Source organism: Rhopalosiphum maidis, chromosome 2 (assembly GCF_003676215.2).
Source record: "Rhopalosiphum maidis isolate BTI-1 chromosome 2, ASM367621v3, whole genome shotgun sequence".
Classification (NCBI taxonomy): Eukaryota; Metazoa; Arthropoda; class Insecta; order Hemiptera; family Aphididae; genus Rhopalosiphum; species Rhopalosiphum maidis.
In genome coordinates, this window is record NC_040878.1 from 28,932,355 (window position 1) to 28,959,378 (window position 27,024).

At 26.4% G+C, this 27,024-nt stretch overlaps 2 protein-coding genes across 6 annotated transcripts; one reads left to right on the forward strand and one right to left on the reverse strand.

The window, feature by feature from the left end:
* Nucleotides 1-360: 360 nt before the first annotated feature.
* Nucleotides 361-26,044, reverse strand: LOC113554624 (sodium-independent sulfate anion transporter). 2 transcript variants are annotated; one of them, XM_026958546.1, is made up of 13 exons: nt 25,632-26,044; nt 25,477-25,554; nt 15,166-15,395; nt 13,017-13,212; nt 6,228-6,448; nt 5,979-6,156; nt 5,235-5,399; nt 4,979-5,140; nt 4,771-4,911; nt 3,185-3,330; nt 2,869-3,042; nt 971-1,124; nt 361-709 (listed from the first exon to the last, which is right to left on the reverse strand). In XM_026958546.1, exons 3-13 carry the CDS (start codon nt 15,373-15,375, stop codon nt 609-611), a joined length of 1,848 nt encoding a protein of 615 aa, XP_026814347.1. In that variant the 5' UTR covers nt 15,376-15,395; nt 25,477-25,554; nt 25,632-26,044; the 3' UTR covers nt 361-608. The 2 variants fall into 2 exon arrangements, with proteins under 2 accessions (XP_026814347.1, XP_026814346.1); XM_026958545.1 differs by lacking the exon at nt 25,477-25,554.
* Nucleotides 9,554-14,335, forward strand: LOC113554626 (cytochrome P450 6j1-like). 4 transcript variants are annotated; one of them, XM_026958548.1, is made up of 7 exons: nt 9,554-9,659; nt 10,623-11,155; nt 11,313-11,700; nt 12,124-12,351; nt 12,417-12,668; nt 12,730-12,930; nt 14,195-14,335. In XM_026958548.1, the coding sequence occupies exons 2-6, from the start codon at nt 10,628-10,630 to the stop codon at nt 12,897-12,899; spliced, it is 1,566 nt and encodes a 521-aa protein (XP_026814349.1). In that variant the 5' UTR covers nt 9,554-9,659; nt 10,623-10,627; the 3' UTR covers nt 12,900-12,930; nt 14,195-14,335. The 4 variants fall into 4 exon arrangements, with proteins under 4 accessions (XP_026814349.1, XP_026814348.1, XP_026814351.1 ...); XM_026958547.1 differs by having other exon boundaries at nt 9,559-9,664; XM_026958550.1 differs by having other exon boundaries at nt 9,569-9,664; nt 12,730-12,902.
* Nucleotides 26,045-27,024: the final 980 nt, after the last annotated feature.

Genomic DNA, 27,024 nt, shown 5'->3' on the forward strand with positions numbered 1-27,024 from the left:
CACGAAAAAAAAAATAAACTATTTTCTATTCAAAACTTATGTACAAAAATATTGTGAAGTTCAAACAATGTTAATAATTTTTAAACATAGATTATTCTTCAATTTAAGTTTAGATATTGATTATTTAATCTACATACAAAAATAATTGATTTGCAGTGTGGTTTAAAAACAAATTTTTAATTCAATTAAAAAATTTAACATAACATTTTTTTTTTACTTAATTAACTTAGAAAAATATTTATGACTCATTTATAAACATATTGTCAAATAGTCATACAAACTACACAAGTAATACAACATTCAAGTGTACTTATGAATATTAGAAAAATATATAAATTACAATTATTAAAAATAGTAAAATATTATAAAAGATGATTCTTTAGTTTCTAACTTTATATGGGTGAACAAAATTAGTATACATGAAAAAAATTTGTCATTATCAATGTTTGTATGGTTAATACAAATTCCACAAAAAATAAATACTTAAATTAGACCTATATAAATATGAGCAAAATGTACTCATAATTTATGATGATTATGTATAAATTAAATTATAGTAGATATTTATTCATCATATAGGAAAAAATTACAAAGAATAACTTGTGTGTTTAATGTTGTCTCCTGTTTAAAAGTGGCGTTTCATGTGACTGTTGAGATGTTGTATGTACTATGTCTTTTAATTCCGCTAAATTTCCAGAAAAGTTGATATCTAAAATAAACATATTTTAATTGTATTGAAGTGTCTAATGTTTTTAAATTAAATTTATATTTATATAATTCATTTTTATAGTAGAAGTTTTTTTTTATTTACAATCTAATTAAATTATATTTTGGAAATCTGATTCCTTAAAAAACATGACATAGATAATTACTAATTAGTATTTTATATTATTTTTAAACAGTACTTACTGGCTGCTACTTAAACATATAAATCAAATATTAAAATGTTATAATTTATTTTAGGTATTACCATTGAGGGTTTGTTCCAGTTCGTCATATGTGAAACAGTGAACAATTTCATCAACACATACACCCTGTAGAACGGCCAGAACACTTTTTCTTGGATTATAAAAACATAATGGCTGTTTTCGCCTTTTGAAGTCCATTATTAAGCCAGCAATACCCTAGATGATTACAAAAATAATTATTTATTTTATATGTATTTATTTAAGGTTTAAACAGGGCCAGACCCAAATTTCACAAATTAAATAATAATAACAACCATTCAAGAATAAAAAAAAATAAAAAACAACAAAGTACAATTATTTACAAATAATAAAAAATACTAATAGCTATGAAATTACCATTTAATTTAAATTAGTTGAAGTTTTATAGTTTCATATTCATTATGGAGGGTATTGATTGCATAATTAGTTGTTTTTGTGTCAATACACAATTTATTTTTAGATTTAGTATTATAAATAGATGTATAAAAAGGAAAGCATCTTTAGCACTTAGGATAGATAGTCAATATTTATGACAAAAAGCTTTTATGAAATACGGAAAGTATAAATCTAATTGCAAACAATGTTTTTATAGTGTATTAAAGTTAAGAGCTGATAAAAGCAAAGAATATGAAATAAGAGGAAATGTAAAATTTTTTTTGAATTCTTTAAATTTGTATTTAAGATTCAATTTGCATGAATAACACATTATTATAAAAATATAAATACAAATATAACATAAAACAAAAAGCTATAAATGAAATTTATAACCAGTTTATCATTAAAGTCAGCACAATTTCAAAACCTTTGAAATGAACATTTTGTTTGATTTATTTAACAATGTTGTTAATGTGACAGTCGAATTTAAGCTTAGGATGAAAATAATGTCTAACATCTGTAATAGACTCATAGTCCAATGTATTATTTTATTTTAATTGTGATTGAATATAAAAATGTAATTTAATTCAATTATAAACAAATCAATATCTAGAAAATAAAATTTTCTAGCTATTATTAATATTAAAAGTAAAATTAATGTAAATATACCCACAATGTTAAATATTCATAGAAAATATTTAAATAAAATTAAAGTTAATCAGTTGCAGCTTTGATTGTTAACTATTCAGATTATTTTAATATTACTAGCAAACTTTAATTTAGTGCAATTTTCAAAACTTTTTTTTATTAACAAAAAAAAGAAATACTATTGACATGAAATTGAATCCTACAAGAATTCCAAATATAACATATTGTGGAATAGATCAATACCTACTTGTTGTAAACTAAAATTTAATAACAATTTTTAGCAATAGAGATAAGCCAGGAGAGAAAAAGAGCCATAAATATCAATCAATTTTAATTTTGTAAATAAACAATGATAAATAATTTTATTAAAAACCTTAGCAGAGTCAGTAAATAATATATATTATTAATACCTACTTTTATTTCACTGAATACTGTAGTGCTTATCTATGATTAAATTATTGATATCAAATAAGACTTATTTACAAAAATGTAGCTGTATTGACTTATATTGGCTGGTAATTAGAAATATTGGACAGGTCAGAAAAAGTCTTAGAATTCAGTAAAATAAAACTAGTTCTCCGTGTATCTGGAAAAATACTTTAGAGTGATAATTGAACTGGCACAGTAAAACTGATCTAGGTATCATGTTTATTGAATTTAAATTCTTTATTCATACACTGATAAATTATTCTCTGTATATGTATATAATTAATTATAAAAATATTTTTAAAAGTATATTTAAATTAAGTACTTAAAATTAATTATTTTTATAAATTAAATCAAAAAGTATATTTATTATTTAATATAGCACCAATTGACTATTTTGTAGTAAATATAATTTAATTATGAGAATGAAAATAATCAAAAATATACTGTATTACTTTATTTTTATCCTTACTTTAGCAGCTGTAAAATCTGCATCAAGTATATGTTTACAATCAACCACAACAGGAAGTTTAGACTGTCCCATTTTAACAGCAGCTCGATCTGTTTTGGCTCGCATAAAGTCTACAGCTGGAAAGTAAAGACTATTCTCCGGAGTCACTAGTAAATAATCCAGGCCAGTTCTTAACTACAATCATTAAAGATTCACAATTATTTACCAAGTATAATACATTTTTATAGTTTTACACATCAATAATAAAGAGAAAAACATATTTTTCATATAAAAATTAATGATATTTTAAAAAACTCCAAAATAATTCAAATCTTACCTTTTTCATTTCAATGTGCAAAAACGGTCTAGCCGACGGTATAAGTAAAAGCATGATATTTATGGCAACACCTACTAAAATTCCAAGTTCGACACCAATGCCCAGGCATAAAACAAATGTTGCAAACGTAGGTATCAAGTCTTTTCCTAAACATTATGAAATGGTACATATCATATCATATCAAACATACATAGAAGAGTGAAATCTTAACATTTATATTACATTAAAAAAAATACATATAATTTTATTGAATTATTGGGTACTTCATAAAAAATACAAATAAATGACAAATGTACAATTATAACACCAATTATTAGCAAGAGACATATATTTTATATATAGTTGACAATTAAACTTTAATTTTAAATTAAATTTACAGACACTGCTTTGACTATAAGTTGTAAATTAAAGTTTTTAAATATTTTTAATATAGATATATAACTTCATTTTATTGTTCATAAATACTATTAATATTTATTAGGTATTTATACTAAAATGCAAATAAACTTACTCAAATCATGATATTATGTAACATTATAAATATTGTGTCCCTCGTTATTTAAGGGGCTATAGATAGGCAATTTTTTATATGATTTTTATATACGTACATAACAATATAAACTGAATATTTAACAATTTAAACTTTAAATACGTTTAAAAAGTAATTTAAACGAGATTCTAGGTCATTGCCACTACAATTTTTTGCATAATTAAGAAATTATATGTGAAAAATATTGTATTAAACATAAATCGTTTTGACGTAGTTATACAGATGAGAGGAATAATTAATATATGATATACATAAGAAAATGAATAATTATAAATGGTTTAAACAAATTAATGAGAAAATGAGTGCGACAACAAATAAAAATAAACAATGTGTCTAATATAGAAACCAATATTTAAATTTATCCTTTGGAATACAATTTTCTCTGTAATTCTGTACCATATATCGCGTGATTAAGTTTATTTTATTTGTATTCATAATTTATTAATTATTAATCAATAATTATCTTATACATAATATTATGATGTATAATACATTAGATTTTAATGGCATAACAATGACGCCACATACAGGTAATTTTTTTAGAAAAATTGGAAAGATTGGTATTTGTCCCGGTATTTGTTTATTTTTCCATCAACGCGATAGAAAAAAATCATCACCTTGTCATTAGGCGACCATTAATCTTAAATCAAAAACATTTGAATTTATGATTAATATTTCTTTAAAAAAATTATATCTTGATGATATATTCACCGTATAATCATTTTTACATTACTTAACGCAAAAAAACATTGTTCAATTTATCATAAATAAAATAAATAACATTGATCAAGAATAATGTCAATTAAATATAGCCTATCGTCCAAGTGTTTAGTATTCATTTAAGTAGTAAGTACATGTAATTCTAAAATATTATTATATTAATTGCGCTATAGATTTTTGTAAACAATATTATACTTTATTTGTAATTTTTGTTATACAAAAAAATGTCTAGATGCAACGAACGGTGGCCTGCAGGTGACGGGACGATCATAGATAAGTCGGTATATACTGAAAGGTTATTATAATCTCAACTTACGACTAGATTTCCACATAGGCTTAACGATCTCGTATTCGATCATGAAAATAACAGCACTAATGATAACTGCTGCTAGAGCTGCTTTGGGTATGAAGTAAAAGTACGGCGTCAATAAACTTAATGACAAAATAATAAGTATACCTAAAATGTTCGAAGATGTTTTGTTAACAAATGATTTTGAAATAGTATTACATTATGAGCCTTTTACCCGTATACATTCCGCCCATAGGAGTCCGTACGCCACTTGCGTGATTCACTGCACTTCTTGAAAACGATCCAGTAACGGGCATCGACGAAACGAACGAACCCAGTAAATTGCAAACGCCCAAACAATAGAGTTCTTGTGTAGCGTCCACTGAATTTCCGCTAGCTATTACAGTTATTTTAAAATAAAAATGTGTCTAGTAGATAATCGAAATTAGTTTCAGAGTATCTCTACTATTCACAAATATATAACTTTATACCAAATGCTTTGGCGATGGCGACATTTCCGAGAACAGCAATCACTGGTACTAATATAATGGAAGATCCGAGATCCCAACACATATTAATGAAGCTAACCGGTGTACCATTTATTTCCGTTCCAAACGGTGGAAATTTTAACGGTGGCAAGCCAGATCTTACTTTCCCTTTAAAATACAATCATAAATTTAAATACATTTTAATACAGACAAAAATAACTTATATCAAACACAATAGTACCTATTAAATATGTACCTACATTATACCTAATACTTGATTAAGATTATAAACAGTTTTCACTCAAACAGTAAAACAATTATTATAAATATTAAATAATATACCTATATTGTTAGATTTAATTCAAACAATTATATATGTTTAATGTTCAATAATTTATAGTAGCAATAAATCAATGCAATCAATAATTGTTTCAAATAAATGTCTTCTCGTTTAATCTAAAAAACTATACGTTTCTTGAAAATGTTCATACGATGAATTATTATTTTTTTACTACTTTAAATTTTAATAATATAATACTAGTTTTAACTATAAAAGTAATCCATTTTAGTTATATTATAGAAAATGTTAATATATATTTTTTTATAATGCATATCGATATTTAAAAATTTTTATAAAATAATACTCTATAAATTATAGTTTAAATAGTTTAATTATTATTAAAGAATATTTTGGTGGACTATATGTGTATATAATAGATAGTAAATTTATTAATATTTTTTACTTACCAATTAAAGTCACGTAAGGTTCTGAATTCGGCCTATAACACCAGTATGAAATGATTGAGCAAGCAACCACAATTAAAGCATTTCTAGATATGGAGAGTAGCCACAGCCCTTTCATAATTGTCCTTTGTTTGTTGGATGGCTTACCATTAGGTCCAAATAATTTAATATCTTTTACTTTCTAAAAATATAATAACAATTATTATATTTGAAAAATGATTTTAACTTAGGAGCCGAGCGCAAGTTATTTACTCGAAGCATTAGTAGTATGATAATAGAAGTAACTCCCAGAATTGTATCATTGGCACGGTAATTACCAATATTCTGGTACACTTTCAGTAGACAATCTAAAAAGGTTGATGATTCAAACTTTAGGCCAAGAAGACCCTTTAATTGAGATACTGCTATGATAACAGACGTAGCTGATGTAAAACCAACGGTCACCGGGATGGAAATGAAGTCAATTAATACACCTAGATTAAAATATTTATACTCGTATTTTTAAACAAAATATAACTACATTCAATAAGAAGGTATTTAAAAATATGTTTACAGTTTATCAAAATGTATAAAATTTATACACAACAAATTATAGTTATTAATTATATTTAAATATATATATATAATATATTATTGTTTTATGATTATCTAGATTGTATACACTCTTAAGTTTACAAACAATTATTTATTTAATTTGAATTACCATTTATACATATTGAAGGAATATTGTGTGTCAAAAATTAATAAAAATTAAATTAAACTGATTAAATAATAAACGTATTAATACGATTCGGTATGGATTAAGTATTAAATACTAAATTTAAATAAAATTATGATTAATATGATTATAACTATATTAAAGTTATGCGTGTTGTGCGGCTCTTTTCAGTTATCCGCACAACAGGGGTGGTGCTACACGGGGGGGGGCAAGTTCCCTCTCCAACATTTGATTTTGTTCCTCCATTGCTCCCCTATAATTTAATGTTAAAAATATGCAAATAAATAAAGAAATTGTAAATTATTATTAATAAAGAAAACGAAGGAAATTTGAAGTTTTAATGTAGTACCTTAATGATAATAATAAACTAGGTATATTTTTTGATTATTTATTTAAAAATATAACATATTATAACCAAAGCATTTTAAGCAATACTTTTCTGAAAATATGGTACCCTAGGAAAAAACGACATTGTACAAAATTCAAATGAATTTTATTTTAAAATTCCAAATATTAGCTGAAGTATAAATATACCTATTATAAGGCAGTTATTAAGTTACTTAAGTAAATATTAATAAAGATAAATCATAGATATCGAATAGTATTCTATATGAATACCTACAATAGACATTTCAATGAACATTCTTTCGTATATCTCCATGTTAATAGCTTGCGTCATCGATGTTTCATTATATGTCATATGTGAATATCCTTTCCAACAATTTTTGAACACATCTATATTTGAATTAATAATTTCCATATTTTCCAAAAAAAAATTCTGTGATGTATCACGTTGAAACCGAGATCAAAATGTAACTGACGTTTAACGTTTTATACAAAATATAGTGAACCTATAAACTATTGATTCTATAGTTTATATCCATAATATTATCATATCATCCAAAGTCGTAATTTAAATTTTGGTTCATCGCAGCTCATAGAGCCACAGATATCATTGTATTAACAAACATAACTTTAAACTTACAAATCTCGTATTACTTATTTATTATAAGTATTAACATCACTAAATCAAAACCGTAAATACAAAAATTAATATAAATATAAATAGTTTATTTCAACAAACTTACTTTAAAATTTCTAAATATATTTAAAAATAATTATATTTATGACTGCAATATGACCTAAACTAACCTATCCGAGTAGCCATATATAAATGCCTCACCACGCTAAGAGAAAAATTTCATTTAATTTTGATCCAATGAAGTCAACTCATTATATTCAGGTTATTGATTTCATTAAACTAATGAAGCTGATAATTCTTGAAAAATAATAAATTTTCCATTAAATTAATTATGACTATATACAATTTAAAGAAATTATTTTTTTTCATACAGTAAGAAATCATATAATAGAAACAAATATTAATTGTAATAAGATTAATAAATACCACCTTTAAAATATAACCTTAATATCTTTAAACTAAAGATTTAATGTACTAGATAAAAGTAAAATTTCCTTCAATATAATGGTTTTTAAAAAAAAAAAAAAATGAAAAAAATTCAAGTACCATGTTAATCAGAACGTCGCCCAAATCCGCCGGAGCGAGATTCTTTCTTGTTAATTGTACCTGCCTATGCTTGGGATCCTAACGCTAACACCTATCGACTACAGTTTGAATTGATAATTGATGCTAAATCTTGAGCATTTAAGCCGTTGTTTCTGAGCAGCTTTTTTTATTTTACATTAAACATTGTTTAGCTATGTGATTCGTATAATTCATGTGTAATGAAACTTGGATATTAATTGTCTTTTTAATATATTTACTATTTATCAACAATATCTGTTTATATTTTCATGTTTTTTATGTATTATATATTAACCTTAGCATAGAAAAATACAGAATATAGAATATACACTATTTTAATATACCAAATTTATTCAAAGAATTAAATATTAATGCTTATGCCTGTTCTATATAATTTCAATAAATAAATTATAGTATCATATAAACACTATAGTTTGATAAAAAAAATTGGGGGGTAGAAATTATAGAGTACTATAGGTACTCTTTTTAAAAATAGAACATAAGATTTAAATAACTGCTTTCCATTCTGTTTTCAATCCTAAAAGAATATAGAATAAATTTACTAAACCGATTTAGTTTAAAATGTTTTAAGGTTATAGACACTTCTTATACAAATAAAAGCTATAATAGTTTGCGCAGTAGTAATGTATGCGTTTGCTGCAATCTTAAATATATGCCACAAAGCGACGCCAAAACTTGTCTACTATAATTGGCTGATATTTTTTTATCTTAAACTATAAAGATATATTTTTATCAATATAACGGAAAATGCTATTAATTCAATACCACTTTACAGTTGTCAACGTTAGTTGTGAATGTTCGTTCGTAAGAGAAATAACGAAATATTGATAATATTCCATTAACATTAAGATTTAAAATTTAAAATTTGATTGTATATTTTTAAATTAAAGAAAATGTCTTTGAATTGAAAAACAATAAAATAGTAAATCAATGAAATTAAATCATAGAAATTAAAACTGTATTTTCTCTGAGAGCAGAAAAAAATTTCGTCCGGCATCGCCCCCCTCCCCCCAATAAAAAATAATATATGATACCGCCATTGCCGCACAGGTCAGCGTAGATCATCCGACAGTGTAGAAAAACGCCAGAATATGTGCTTATCATTCAATATAATGTAACTACTTTCAATAAATACTTAAACCTTTTCGTTTATATATAAAAAAAAAAATAACAAATTAATTTAATATTATATGTTTGATAATATGAAATGTTTATTATTAAGTATTATATAAATTAATAAAATAAAAAAAAAAATGATTATGCAAGTAAATAGTAGTTAGATGTATAAACGTTAGATGTGTTACATAGGTACGTTAAGAACATAAATGTTTGCGTTATATTCGAGTAGTTGTCAACTTCGTCTTCCGAAGATCAAAGAATTTTTCGATAATATAAAAAGGTAAAGTAAGTACAATCAGTAAAGTTAAGTACATCAATTATTAAGTTATAATTATACTTAGATATAAAACATTTAAAGATTAATAACTTAATTTATTATAAAATATATATATTAGGTTTCACTAATTATTTTTATTATTATTATTTACAAAGTTATTAATATAGATACATTTCTTGCATGATTTTTAAATATATTATCGACAATATAGTAGGTCCGAGGTACTACAAAATAGCTGAATCGACCAAAATAAATGTATTATATAATTTTAATACAATACCTTTTTTTTCTTCTTCTTTATAAATCACTACATGGGGGCCGAATTGCTTTCACATTGCTTAGCCCCCATGCAGCATCATTTATTGAAATGAAAGTATCATACAATTTATACAATTTTTTAAGTCCTCAAGGGTTCGAAAACTACCTTCCTCAGCGAACGCTGGTGTGTATATGTAGAACACGACTCGAGAAGGCGGACAGGAAAATACAACTTAAATGGGGATACGCGGGACATGCCCCGTGTTATCCTCTTATAATATAATACCTATAGTTTAGGCCTACTTAACTACCTTAACTATCCACAAATACATACAGAATTTATTTTACTAATTTCAATTTTTAATCTAGTTACAAGTATCATTAATAGTTTTGCATTTTACTGAACACTACCTATTAATTAAAAATTATTATTTTCTTAAGTTTTAATAACAAAAATAAATGATTTGAAGAAACATAACCAGTGTAACCACAGATAATAATTTCCTGTAAAATAATTAGCATATTATTAATTTATTTGTTTAATGAGTTTATTTATTTTTATAAAAATGTACGCACTACACATTTAAATTAATTAGGAAAAACATTAAATTATATTATTATTATAATATATTATATAGTTAATTTATTTTTAACAATGAAAACAATATATTAATAATGTATAATAATGGTAATTTTTTTTATTAACAGGAAAAATGGTTTTATTCGATTGTTTGCTATTAAATTTGATAGCTTATGCCGTCATAATTTCGACATCATTTTATTTCTACTTAAAATATCGTTATACATTTTGGCAACGTCAAGGATGCCCCGTTCCAATAAAACCTCACATTGTATACGGTCATACTAAGGAGGTAACTAAAATGAAAACATGGGTAGGCGAACATTATGCTAGCATATATTTTAATACTAATGGTTACAAGTTCGCTGGTTTCTATCAGTTTCAAAAGCCGAAGCTAATGCTTCGAGATTTAAATATTATTAAAGACGTGTTTACAAAGGAGTTTTCTACGTTTCCCAACCGTGGAATAGTATTTGATGATAAGCTAGAACCGCTTACTGGTAATTTATTAACACTGGAAGGCTACAAATGGAAAGTTTTAAGAAATAAATTAACACCAGCATTCACCATTGGAAAAATAAAGAACATGATTGATCTCATAGATGGTAGAGCTCAGGAAATGGTCAGAGTTCTTGAGGCATCAGCAGTGATTGGTGAAAAAGTAAGACATTTTATAGTAACTTTATAATTTACATTTAAGCATATAATTAATCAGTAATAACATAATAAATTTAATGATTTTCAATTTATTTTGATATTAAGATTTTAATTACAAGTTTTATAGTTTTAAAGATAAATTATTTATCGTTTTATTTTAGGTAGAATTTAAGGAACTATTAGCTCGATTTTCAACCGATGTCATTAGTATTGTAGCATTTGGATTTGAAACTAATTCATTGGCCAATCCCGATGCAGAATTTCGGAAAGTTGGTCGAATGCTATTTTCAACTAGTATAGAAAGTATCATAAGAAATGCGCTGAATGCGTTGGCCCCGAGTTTAATTGGATTACTAAAAGTACGAAGTATCAAAAAAGAATATGCCGATTTTTTCTATAATGTAGTGAATGATACAGTCAGGTATAGAGAAGATAACGGTATACAACGAAATGACTTTCTGGACTTACTGTTGAAAATTAAAAGAGGCCAAAATTTAGCTTCTGAAGAAGAAAGTAAATTAGTAATTAACGAAAACGATGAAAAAGAAGGTACCTGCATATTTTTCAGTTTATCTTAGTTGTGTAATTGAGAATTGGTTGTATAGTTAAACATGTTTATAACCGTATTACAACGGAGTTCTTTATCGTTATAGAGTATTTTTGCAGCAATTTGAAAATATTTAAAATATATTTTAAGTAGGCACGTATACAGGGGGGTTTTTGGGGTTCAACCCTCCCCCCACTGAAATATTTTTGATTAACGAGGAAAAAATTGTTTTATTATGGTACGGCACAATTTGTATTGTTAAATTTTGTAAACCCCCACCGAAATTTTTTTTATGTACGTGCCTGATATTAAGTATATCATTTGTTTTTGGGCAACCGAAGTTCAAATTTTGTCTATATTAGATATTTTTAAATATTAATCATAAAGATTTGAAAACTAATATCATAGTATCTTTAACATTTCAGATTTTAAATTTACTATGGATGTGTTGGCGGCCCAATGTTTTGTATGGTTTATTGGAGGCTATGAAACTTCATCAATTACATTAACATTTACATTTTTTGAACTTGCCCAGAATCCGGAAGTACAGATGAGAGCTCAAGATGAAATTGATTCAATACTTATGAAACACAATGGAAAATTAACATATGAAATATTGCAAGAAATGACTTATTTAGATATGATTGTATCTGGTTAGTAGAAAAAGTAAATTACATAAATATTAAAATAAAACGTTTTTTACAATTTTAATTTATAGAAGCCTTGCGAAAGTATCCACCAGTGCCTAATTTAACCAGGAAGACAGTAAAACCCTATAAGTTTCCCAACTCGGATTTCACCCTAAATAAAGGACTGCAAGTGGTCATACCAGTATATGCCATCCATAACGATCCTAAATATTGGCCAGAACCAGAAAAATTCATTCCGGAAAGATTTACAGAGGATGAAAAACACAATAGACCCCAATACGCGTACTTGCCATTTGGCGCTGGTCCTAGACTATGCATTGGTAAAGTATTGTTAAAAAATAATTTTGAAAAAAATTGAAAATATTTTATTAATTTGGTTAGGTATGCGTTTCGGAATGATGCAAATAAAAGTGGCGTTGTTTAGAATATTATCAACTTACAACATTTCACTATCGAAAAGTATGAAATTGCCAATTAAACTGAATCCAAAAACTATACCAGCAAACCCTGATGGTGGTATGTTTCTTCATGTTACCAAGAGAAAAAACTAACAAGTAAACAGATTTTCCGCGTCAATTATAGGTATTATGATGATAATTTTACTGTTTGAATTAAAAGTATAAAATGTATATTAACAAACATAATTATTGTTTTAAATGAATACATACCTAGTTTAAGTGATCCCATAATGAACTGTAAAATACCAGACAAAAAACATAATAATACTGCATAGTCGGCGTTTTTATTGACCACTTGTTGGTAAGTCATAAGTGACATTAATGCTGTAGGCCCAATGGTAATGTCCTTACAACTACCAAATACTGTATAAACAATGCATCCAGCAAACGCAGAATATAAACCATACTGTAAAAAAAATATACATGTACAAGGAGATCAGTATATATTTTATTATTAACTCCTTATAATTATTGAAAAACTACTTTAACCAAAAAATGTTCACATAAGATTAAAATAGATAATAATCAAAAATATTTATATTAGTATCACCGTTGTAGGATTATTGAAAATCTAAAATAACATACAACTAAAATACAAACCTGCAAATCAGTTGATAAGCAAATCAAGCACATATCATTAATTTTTACTAAAAGTAAATTGTATTCAAACACTAAAATTTAAACATGGATATCTTGATTACAAATATATTTTTTCATACTATTTAATTAAAAAAATTGTAACAAAATGTAATTTGAACATTAAAAAGTAAACATAAAATTGAAAGAAAACGTTGATACTTTACTAAATATTCAATATAATGATAAATATTATTGTTTAATAGACAATAAACAATATAATCCACTAATCTCATTACTGTTTTTTGTGTTATCTAAATAAAATATTATAGATACGTAAACAGTTTATAATTGTTATCATAAATAGATATTTTATAAAACAACATTAATTTAATTTAAAAAATCTATGAATGCCTGTTTGTGCACAATATGAGATTTATGAAATACGTAAGTATATTAGCCCATTCTATAGCCTATAAGCTATAACTTACTAGATTAACCAAAAGTCCAAAACAAATGTAAATTATCAAAAATTATGAATTTAGTATAGTAAAATGAATAAATCCATGGGTATGCAAAAACTTTAACGATTTTGTGCATAACGCGGTATTTTTATTTTTTATGCTGTAACTTCCGGAATAATTATCGTCAACATGTTACATGAACACATGGTATAGGTGGGTTAAGATAACCTAACCTACATTATATAATATTATTTATATAGTATTTTTAATAATTTATTTTCTATCTATAATATATATGAGTTAGCTCTATTAAAAAATCAATTATTTTGGCTTCTGTATCATTTTCAGAGTTGCTGTCATATGTAAGTGATTGTGATATGTTTAGGCCGTATCAGATTCTTTCATACTTCCGGCAACTGGATAATGTATGAAATTATGAACTATATAATATGTACTATTTAATGTATTGATACATTAAAGCTAGGAGTTAATTACATTACATATATTTATATATATATAAATTTAGTATGTCATTAAAAACAAAATGAATATTTTATAGTACTTACATAGTTGTTATTTATTTAACACACTAGAAAAAGTGTTATACTATATTTATATATATATATTGATTGAAAGTATGAATGCAAATAAAATTGTGCGTATGTATATTTAACATTTTTGGCAATTTAATTTACAAATAAATGACTATCTATTTTAAACATTATTATTTAACTGTACTCACCATTTAATGAACTAAAAAATATGAAAAATATGAATATATTATAATTATACTTTAAATACACTCAAATATGCGCTGAAATGTGTCATAAAAAAACTAATTATAATCAAAATGTGTTCAGTTTTTAGTTTTCATTAAAAGAACATATAGACAGCAATTGTTACTTGTACTTTTGAAATATAATACAAAAATAATTATGATAATATGTAAAATATTAAATAGGTATTTTATGATAGTAGAAATAATTATATATTTGTATAAAATAATCTTATGTTTTCTCAATGCGGTCAAAATAAAGTTAAACCAAATAGGCACCTACATATTTTTGATAAAATTTAAATAACGAATGATCAAACGCTTTAAACGAATAGCACACATTCTCTCATAAACATTATCATTCTTAAGTTAAAACCATTTTCCACCGGCATAATCTAATGCTCTTATATCAGAAGGTACCTTCTATTGTTGTATAAATAGTACACTTCAATATTTTCATTAATACTACTGTAATATTTTGAATTAACATAACCATTTATACATTTTTAACTTAATCCACATTATCAGTATAAGCTTATCTCACCTGTGGTTCTAGACCTGCGAGTGTAGCGTACGCCAGCCCTTGAGGCATGACTGTTAGTCCAACAGTGACCCCGGCGATCAAGTCACTGACAGCTTGATCTGCATCATACTTGGGTAGCCAAGAAATGATTGGAACACGTTTTTTGAACAATTTGCCAATAGACTGATACCGTTTTGGTCGGTACTTGGCTTCACCGCTGTATTCCGACATGGTGATTGTTGTCTAAATATCTGCAAAAAAAAAAAATAATATTGTTCACCACGTATTACAATATACACATTTTTAAGATATAATTTTGCAAATTAAATGTTTTTATTTTTGTCATTGTCCTCTATTTTGTTTAAAATGTGTAATATAATGAAAATTCATTTAAGTATTAACATATTCATCAACAATTAAATTTAGATAGGTATTTTATACTCGACAGTATTTCACAAACCATGATTATTATTTTATGCCTAGTTTATTATTTTTAGATTATCTTTTTGACCTTTATATCACAATATAATCAAATACGAATCTGTTTCTAATAAGTATTGTCATCAAAATATTACATGTGTTTTAAACTTTTATCGTATAAGAATTTATAATACACTTAACTACTACGTATACTATTGTACAGATTGTATATTATTGTCCAAATTATAAATATATATCATCGTTTAAGAATATATTTTATTTTTACCAGATCTCGTTAATCAGTATTAATATAGTAGGTATTGGACTACCTACATTTTAAAATATACTTGGAAGCTTAAAAATAAGATATTTTAGAAACTTAGATTATTATAACTAATAACGTTAATGTATTAAATGTTTATTTGCTTTAAAATATGAGATACAGAATGAAGCTAATTCGACGATCAACATTGGCTATAGTTGTGTGTGAATAAACATTTAAAAATTACTTTTTTAAAGAAAAATCTTACCAACGGGCATCGTTTATCGTTAAATTTACAGATACGCTGTGTAAAACTTTTTATCTAATTTACTTAACCGATCAAATTATTATTACTACATTATTGTAATAAAACCAATAGCCTAACTAATTACTCCGCTCAAAATTGCGAGTGATCTAAAAAAACAAAATTAATAATTGATACATGATATCATCAAACCTCTTAAATAAATTTGACTTATAATAATCCTAAGTTAAATTTGAAAATTATAGATTTATGGTAAAGGATCTGTTATAGTTTATCTGATAATAGTTATAAGTTAGACCAGCGGTTCCCAAACTGTGCTCCGCAGAGCCCTTGGTGCTCTGCAATGGCTCACCAAGGGCTCCGTTCATAATACCACAAAAAATTTACACAGAACACAGGCAGATAAAAATTAACGTTAAATATTTCTTGGAAGCTCCACGAGAAACTTCTACTTAAAAAAGGCTTCGAGACTAAGAAAGTTTAGGAACTACTGGTTTATCAAATCAAAGGATTAAATCTCATCAATAACTATCTTTTTTTTTATAGATCTACTGTATATCGTATTTTTAAACCAGTAAGTTCTGATATGTTTTCTAAAAACGCAATGTAATAATTGATTAACTAAATATAGACAACAAAAATGTGAAACTATTTTGTCAATGTCGAAACTATCGTATAAATTGGTGTACATAATACACCATATTGATATATGTATAAGTATCTGTCTTCTGTATGAATGTTAATAATGAATGATCAAATCCACACTTTGTATATAACACACTGTGAACAACTTGTTGCCATTCAATATTACCTACATATTTGTATAGTATAAGATATTCTATCTCGCCATATGAGTATTGTTATATGTACTCCGACCTTGCTTTATTGTAAAAACAAAAACAAAACTCACAACATTAATAAACCATGTTGATGGCATATATAAAAAAACCATCGATCGAGATAACAAATCAATGATTGGTTACACATACAAAAACATAGTTGTGAAATCGATATAGGTACCACAGTGGTCCTGTAACCACACTACCACAGAAGAAATTGTGACATTGCGTGTATACTTGATGTTAGTACATCGTTATATGGTTGGTATTCAGACCTCAAGGTTCCAAAATAACTTAGAGTATGTTAACTTGTAAGGTTTTTTTGTACATTATTATATTGGTCAATACGGCAATAACTAACTGTATCTCTAAAACAAAGCATTACTCAGTTTCGACATCGACAGGACCATTGAACCATTCCATTATATAATAACGGTTGTATAGTCAGTATTTTATACTTTATAATCCAAGGCGAAACATATATAATTAATTTAGACAAAAAGTGATTTATTTTTAGATCTTAAGCGAAGCGTACAATATATTGGTTTTACAGTATTTTTTTTTATGTGTTAGTGGATAATAACATATTATTTTGTTTAGTTAGGATGTGTTACATACAAATTTCAATGAACATTACTATATATTATGCATTTTTCACAATGACACACGGGATAAGTAATTTTTTCTTGGACTTTCGATAAAATTTGTGGTACAACATTAAAAAAATATAATGACATAGTATTTTTTTTTTTTTAATTATTTTTGGTTAAATAGAGATATTTTTATTTAATAAACTAAAATTTTTTTTTAAAAATATTTTCATATTTTAATTATTCTTACTGTAATAATATACAATATATTTTAAATAAATAAAACAAAATAAATGTAAATAATGCAGTAAATGATATGATGATCAATTATTATCGTTCAATTGTTATTCGTATTCTGTTTGAACATAAAAATATAATAGCATAACAATTATAACTAATTATATTGCAACAATTGTAATTAGGTTTTTATTTTCCAAGCTGATTACTAAGTGTATAAAAATACAATTTATTAGTATTTTTTTTTTTATATATAATATATTATAGAACGTTATTTAAGCAATTATCATTAAGCATTATATCACATGTTTGTAATTACTATTTAGTGATTTGCATAATAGATATAATCACGTGCATTGAACTTTAAAGTGAAATATAATATTTTTATCAAAATAAAATGCATAATCAATGTTCATAAGAATACAATTTTAAATTTAATCAAGAATGAGGAATATCAATGAATATTTTCTTTAACCATATTCACTTCAATACGATGGTTAAACAAAAATTGCCAAATTTACTTATTTTATGTTTATAAGCCTATATAGATTGTAAATAATCATAAACAATTATAAAAAATATATAATTTAAATTGAATTAAAATATTACAAGCAATATGTAAAATATTAAACTTGCAGTATTGAATATCTTAATTAAAATAGGTATTTATAGACTATAAATATTACTAATATTAGTGTGGTGCATTTTTAAACATGCGACTCGTATACTTCAAGTGATGCTGACAATAAATGTTTGCTTTTGAAAGTTCTACACTGCTACGCAAAAAATGTATGGTGAGCTATTTAAATGCTATGCTAATAATAATTTAAAGCTGTGATAGATTCATTTACAATTTAACGCACAAGCAATACTTAAGGTTAATCATTGCTATATGATTTAGTTTATACAACAATTTAAATTAATACGAAAGCTTTATTGACCAAGTTGTAAATTCTAACACATAATTCATACTTGAAAGTTAAAACATTTGAACTTAAGCGTTTAATCAACATAAACATTTTTAAGTCATGTGATTTTAATTTTAATTTTCATATTAAATAATTTAAAATGAAATTGTTCCCATGCGATTCATTTAATAATAATAATATTACTTATTGATATTACTTTGACTGATAAATTATTAGAACTATGATGTTTAATATAACAATATAGAATTTAATATGTGTTATTGTGTTAATGTATTCAATACAATTAAATAATACAATTTATATTCTACAGATATTATAGATATTATAATAGCTGTTAATGTTTACATATATCATAAATTAAATAATTATTAAATATTGAAACATTTTGTGATAAAATAAAATACAAATGTATTTCTCTATAATCAAAAATAATTTATTTCATTATTAAAACTGAACGAGCGTATTGAATATACTATGTGTACACACAGACGTACATAAACAAATGTTTTTACCATTGTTAAATATTGGCAATAAATAATAAAACTTTAAACAGATTTAAATTCTATAGTAAATAATAATACTTATCCTTGATAATGACATTTTTAATTTAAAAATGTTTAATAAATATTTTTACAAACAGACGTCCTTGAAAATTGTATCTTACTTTTTTTGCTATTGAAGCAACGTAGGACTGTAAAAACTGTCTAAATGATCGAGTGTAAGATATAGTGAAAGCTCAAATATTTTATAAACGTGTTTTAAGACTATAATACAATTACCAAAATCTTTTTTGTTTGATTCTCTGTTAATACATGGTAAACAATAAAATATTTTAATTTATGATAAACGCTGAAATAATTTTATTGAATTCCTAAAACTAGTAGTACCCGTTAAGTATTTAGAAGGTTACTTAAAATATGATATTTAGTGTTTATTAGAAGTCGTGAAAAATGTGTCCACGAAGTACTAAAATACGATAAGGATAATTCTTTGTACCTATATTAAATAAACACCTGACGCTAAAAAAAAAATATTATAAATAAAATATTTTTCAGATGTATAATTTTCAAACTACTGTATTAAGCATAAAAGTGATCGTACACTGATGAATAAAATTCTTTTAATATAAGAATGCATTAATGAATATTAAACATATTGGTTTAATAATGGAATATAAATATAATGTAGTATTTTATCTGGATACAAGCATAATTGTTATATAATAGCAGGTTCTTAGACTTACGACTTCCGAGTCTTACCTATCTTACGTGAAAAAACTAATGATAAAATGTTGATTGTACAGGTAGTAAAATATTACCTGCATAGTATCACATTCTTGAGACCCAAGATTAATTAATATTGATTGGAAAAAATATATATTTTAAGTTTTAACAATGTATTATACTTGATAACATTTTGTTTTATACAATCACAAGATCTTAATATTTATATTAGGTATCTATACTAAACAAATTTGTCTATCTTTTGAATTTTTGGAATATTTTGAATAGTTTGTCTACATATTATGACTTATAATTAATTTTACTAAAAATACTGTAATTTATAATTGTATTTCTAATTTAGTGTCAACATTGAATAATGTATATCAAGCCAATAAAAAAAATTCTAGTATAAATTAGTAAGAATTTCATAAGCATTAAAAAATATAAATATTTACAATACAACAACAAACAAAAAAAACTCTTACAGCAAATTATAAACTATCATACAACTAAAATACTAATCTTAATAAATTATATTTTATTATGTATGAAATGATAAAAATGTAAAAATCAGTACCATATTATAAAAATATAGATTTAAAATTTATATTTTATATTTTATCTCTATAGACATAACTTTTAAATAAAATATAATATACAACAAAAAAACATCCATTATTTTTTAATCGAACGTAAATTACTTAAAAACATGTTTACTCGTAAACTCATATTAAAATCATGATATTTGATGAAAACAAACAGGTTACTAAATTAATTTACCATCATACCCACACACCATGATAAATATAAATTAAAAATTAAAAACTATGGTGATCAGTTGTTTTAAGCAGTGACATATCATCTATTTATTTATTAAATACAAGAATTTTCTGGCGAATAAAAATTTTAAGCAAAATATAAACACTCAAAATCTCTTAAAGCTCTCAGCTATAACTGATATAAGTATATGAAAAAACTGTGGGAGTTACTCGGCTATATAGTAAGTGTTGACTGTATCTCACACATGAGTAGGTAAGAATAATGGGAGTATTAAATGTTAATTATACTAAAAATATTTTATTATACATTTAAATTTCTATTAGTAATCCAGTAGTTTGAATTAATTTTTGCCTACAACAAACAAATCGCTTACATTATAATAATTATGACAATTATCTTAATATTTTATATTATTTCATAACATATTACTATAGCCTTATACGTATAACTCGTATAACTATAGCTTAAAATAAAATATTTTTAAAATGTAATTGCTGCTGTACATACTCAATAATAATAAGCGGAGCTGATAAGTCGTTATGAATAATATTATTTGTATATTTAACACAAAAAATTATCTGTAAAAAAAACTTATGACGAACCTCGTACTAAATGTTCAAACCTTAGTTAAAAAAGTTAGTTGAAATATTAAATATTATAATATTTTTTAAATTTGCGAATTGTATACATTTTTAACTAAAAAAAAAAATTAGTGAATTTTCAAAATGTTACAGTTATTATTATCAAAATACTTCAAACTATAACAAAAAAGAGATTATGCCTATAGATTAGATTCAAATTGAGAAAGTAACAACTTATGAAAAGTTTTGTAATAAATTTTCAAGCATTTCCACCCAGCAAATAATTTTTAATCAATATTTACAATAAAAAAAAACACAAAAATTTTTTTTTAATTTAACATCCCTATATAGCTCAAAAAATTGTATTTTAAATATAAAACAATAAAATAAACATTTGGAGACATCTTCAAGTATATCTACGGTTAGCGTTTTTCTTTAATTTATTTTTTTTTTGTTTTTCCTGATTATAAATATTACATTTTAATTTAACCTCTCTATAGTACAAGGTTTGTATACTATACAAACTTACAGATTAGGTACTAGCTAAATCAAATAAAACCACCCGCAAAGGTGAAAATCGAAGCATTTTATCAACTACTTGTCGTGTACACATACACACAAAAAAAACACACATCATTGTAAAATTAATATATCCAACGCTCCGTTTAGAATCCAAAATTATACCTAATTTATGTCGCGTATAATATGCACATAATAATACGTGTTTAATATCATATGTCAGCGGTTCTCAAACTGTAGTACGCGAAACATTACATTTTACTGCTTTATTATTAAAAAAAAAATGTATATAACTGTACAATTTAGATTTTGGTTCGTTCTATTTTTAGTCATTAGTGGTATGTAAAACAAAAAGTTTGAAAACCGCTGTCCTATGTATTTTGGAGTATTCAAAAATTAGTCTCCAGAGAATATTTTTGGGGTGATGAGGGAAATATATTTACATAAAATATAATGTAGGTACTTGTAAAATTTAATTATTTACATATTTTAACGTAACAAAGATAAACAAAAAAGACTAAACATTAATCTAAGCATTTCAATGATTAGAATTTTTTTCTTCAAAAAAAATGTTATGTTTGGTTGTGTTTTAAAAATATGTTATATAGGTTAATGTATACGATAATTTATTATCTTAATACTTTTACCAATATTTTATATTATATATATATTCATTAAATATTAGTGATCTTTAATTTTTTAAAACATAGGTCAAAGTCCGATAAATTTGATACAAAATTTCCTATAAAAGTTCAAATAATATAATATTAGAACAACGTACACAGAAATATAGTACCCGAAACGCCAACAAAACCGGTCGTTTTTAATTTCTATATTTTGCGTATGTAGACAAGTCAAAACAAGTTATAATGACTGTTAGCAATAGTTAAAAATTAATTTATTATTTCATTGATTTTACTATAGGTAGTAGGTACCTACATTTTATATATTTTATAAATCGGGGAAGTAATTCTCATCTAGTTCCTCTTAATGAAACGGCTTAAATCGGAAAAAAAAGATAACTGTGTTAATTTTAATTTTATTTAAACACAAATAGAAATACCTATTTATTTTTATTAATTTTTACATAGGCATATTTAGTGTGTATAAAACACAATATTTATGCATATGGTACGTAAAAAAACTAGTACTATACCTATCTCAGTTATTATTATAATATGAAATTTTGAAAAATAATTGCACCTATAATAGCTAAACATATTACCAACTGGAAAGATCAATGACCTGCTCAAATAAATAATTGTAAAATACATAATTACAATACCTAAAAGTTAACAATATTTAATACTCACCATGTACTAACCCATTTTTGTATTTATTGTTTTTAAAACATAATTTATATTTACGTTTACCAAAAATATTTTATTACTTACATAAAATAGCAAAACGATTATCAAAAATTATTTCAATTAATAATTGTGTATTATATACTCATAATATGATATTTAAATTATCCTATAAATCTATAATGTATTATTATTATTCAATATTTTATTAAATATTTATGTTCCTATAAGCTTGATTTTTTTATAACTATAATAAAATATATTATTTATAAGTACATAAATTTGCCTATTTATGTAGTATATTTTAGTGAAGTTTATGAACTACTTTTTACTCGATCATTCTATACCTATTATGTGAGGACTGAGGAGTAACTATACGAGTAGTAAGAACATTTTTGGAAGGCAACTCGTATATAATTATAAATTACATGATCATCGAATGAAACAAGTGTAAATTAACTTTTTTATTTACCATAAGGATGGGAAACAATTCATATATTTTGGGGAGGTAACTATGTAGTACAGTGGTTTTCAACCTGTGTGTCACGGCTCCCAGGGGCGTCGTCGGTCATTATTAAAGGAGTCGTGTCCTTAGTATAAACTAAAAATAAAATTTTACAATTTTACAATTATTTGTATGGGAGCCGTATATTTGATTTCAAAATCAAAAGGAGCCGTGGATCAAAAAAGGTTGAAAACTACTGATATAGTATATTATATACCATGTAAAACTGAATATACGCAGTATTTCTTTTAGTAAGAGTATAAAAAATAAATGTATAATCTAAAAAAACAACCGTTTTCTTTTTGATTTTTACTAAATTAAACTACCTACCTACCTTCTTTTGTATTATGCTACCTACTTTATTGTTCTACACTTTTACTTTAATCAATTGTAGTACACTAGCGGTCCTCAACCTCCAGTCGCGACCCAAATTAAGTGACAATCTGTATGGTTGTAGTTTGAGTTTACAATAAAATAAAACAATATTTTGAAAATAATTGTAGAATTTTTAATCAATGATCATCATATTATTATTTTACTCGAGAAAATATTTTTTTCCTATTTCTTAGTTTAAATTGTACGATTGCGTTCAAAAGAAATAAAAATTACTGGTGTATAAAGACGTTTTGGGATGTGAAACAAATAAATTATAGATATAGCATGCATTATAATAGTGCACGTGAGTATCGACAATTTAGACGAGTTAACGGATTATAAATTGTCGCGAATGTTAGATAGTACACCGGAGTTTTATTTTATAAGACTTTTAAAATATTTTACAAATTATTTTAAATACGTTCTGTTCTTTCTGTTGTTTTTAAAATCAAATACTTTTCAAAAATCAAAAGAAATATTTGTTACATTTCAGATTGTTTTTTAATATCATTATTCATTACCTATATAAATTTATTTATTATTCAATAAATATTTAATTTTTATTTCATCAACGACTGTGCATTGTTTAATTAATACTTAAGTATTTTGGAATCAAAACGTAACAAATGTTTATTTATTTTAATATTTCAGTAAGAAACGAATAGTAGGTAGTACCTACAAAGTTTAATGATACTTAAATATGACATTATACACATTACTTAAGACTTTAAATCATTAGTTACCATTTACAAAATTAATTTGTAACCCACTTATACAATTGAAAAAATATTTGAAGCGTATTTAAATTAAACCTTGTATTTGTATTTGTTCTTTTATACTTTATCCGGGCTTTATCTTAAAAATAAATTGAAATGTATTTTAAATCATTTCTCAGTAGACGTATTTGCGTCTGTATTTAAATACAATTTTAAAAGTAGGTTTTACAAGACTGGATAGCACAATATTTTATATTTTTAAATCTCCCAACGGTTCGCCTGGTTATCAAATACACGTGTGTACTTGCGCGCGCCGCCGCCGCCGTCGCTACCAACCGGCATTTTCGCCGGCGCGTCCGCGCGCGCAAAAATTACTATATACGGACGTTGTCAGACAACCGCGTCTCCGCAATACTCAGATAATCCGGTTCCTGTATCCTCATATCAATCCTTATGAGCAAATATAACAATAACAACAACGACGACGACGACATGCCGTCATTAGAACGATGGTTCTAATATTGAACGAATACCGAAAATCGTACAATTTAAAAATTCCTCGCATTTCCTTAAAATTTAAATAGAGCATCGCGGTAACGCTTTGCCCAATTCACGAGCAACACGAATCGCTCAGAAACCAGGAAGTTTCTAGGGCCCATCCATGCATATTACGACGACGTAATGTATACACAGCAAATGCAAAACGAGAAAACAAAATGTTTATAAATTTCGTTTAATTGACCGTTGATGAAAAAAAAAAAAAATAAACGTCATGTCTACGTACCAGGTAAATTGTTTGTCGGCGGGCCGCCGTTTGGTGACCCCTGGTACGTTAAGGCGTACAATGCGTGTACTCAAATACCTCAAAAATGATCAAAAGTTATATTCGACATCGACGATGCACTTGGCGCGCGCGCGCGTGCCTGTTAAGAGACTCACCTCTGACGACGACGGCGGCGACGATAGGACAACGGCGGCGACAACACCGTCTACACACAGCTGCGGCGGAGGACTGCAACGGTAGAACGGTACACGCGCACACACTCACACACACTCACACACACACACACACACACACGCACACACGTGCACGCGGAACGGTCGAGCGCTCCACTCGGCGGGATTCTAGGCGGCCCACACTGGCATCGCCGTCACCAGCAGCAAAGTCCCCGCGACCTGCGACCGGGAAGAGCCGAGAAAACCGATGGAACGCGCGCGCGGAGGAATCGATTCGAATGGCGGCGGCGATCGACGCGGATACAATAATATTATTATGATCGCGACCACCGTACAACACACGACGACGACGACGCTGTGTATGACCCGCGATCGCGTGCGCACTCGTACGACGCTGCGACACGACTGCCGACTGATCTGAGATTCTGATCGTCGCCGGTACCATACGACCGCGCGCCGTGACCACAATACAATATTTTACGATACACGGCCGAGCCGCGCTTAGTCGTCCTGCACGCCGCCGCCGCCGCGAGAACGACAGCGACAATATCATTCTGTTATAATAACATAAAATGTTAAAGAGGAGACGTTTTTATCAAAATAATAATATAATTATTATTGCGATCGTCGTTGCGGTACGACGAGTCGACGACATGTCTCGTACTCTCGTCGTTGCCGTCGTCCACCGTCCGTGTATATTATTTTGTCACGTTTAGATATGGTGACATGCCGCTCCGCGCCGGGTGTCCATAGGGTACAATAATAATATTATTTTGCTACTGCGCAATGCACGTCACCCGCCACGGTTCCTCCGCAGCGCTACTGCATGGAGGACAAAAACGTTGTGTTAGGCGCTGCAAATATTATTATCGAGTGTAGGTACTGCAGGCATAACATTATTATGTGTAATACGAACAATAACGTTGTGCGGCAGGTACTATTAACGTGTTACGGGATGGACGCCACTGCCACCGAGCCAAACGAGTGGCGAGATATAATATTTTTTTTTCTGTCCGGTAAACTTCGTCCACGTGGACCCGTATAAGGTGTAAATACAGTATTATATAATATGAGTAATTTTCTAAATCATGCAGATCTTTTTTTTTCATGTAGGTAGGTACACGCAATTATATGTTTCAAGAAAATATTGTATTATATGCTGTCCAAATTTGTCGTTTTATTTTCGAGAGCCTAATATATTTGTTAGATAATGTGGCTACCATTTGGCACAAGTGCTGTGTCTCGGGTGTTTGGTATATTACTCGTATGAGTCGTATGTTATACTGTGGAGAGATTGTCAAACTGCCAGAGTATTGGTGGCATTCTATGAATATTGAATAATATGTTTGACTGAGAGTACTGATTTACAAGTGAT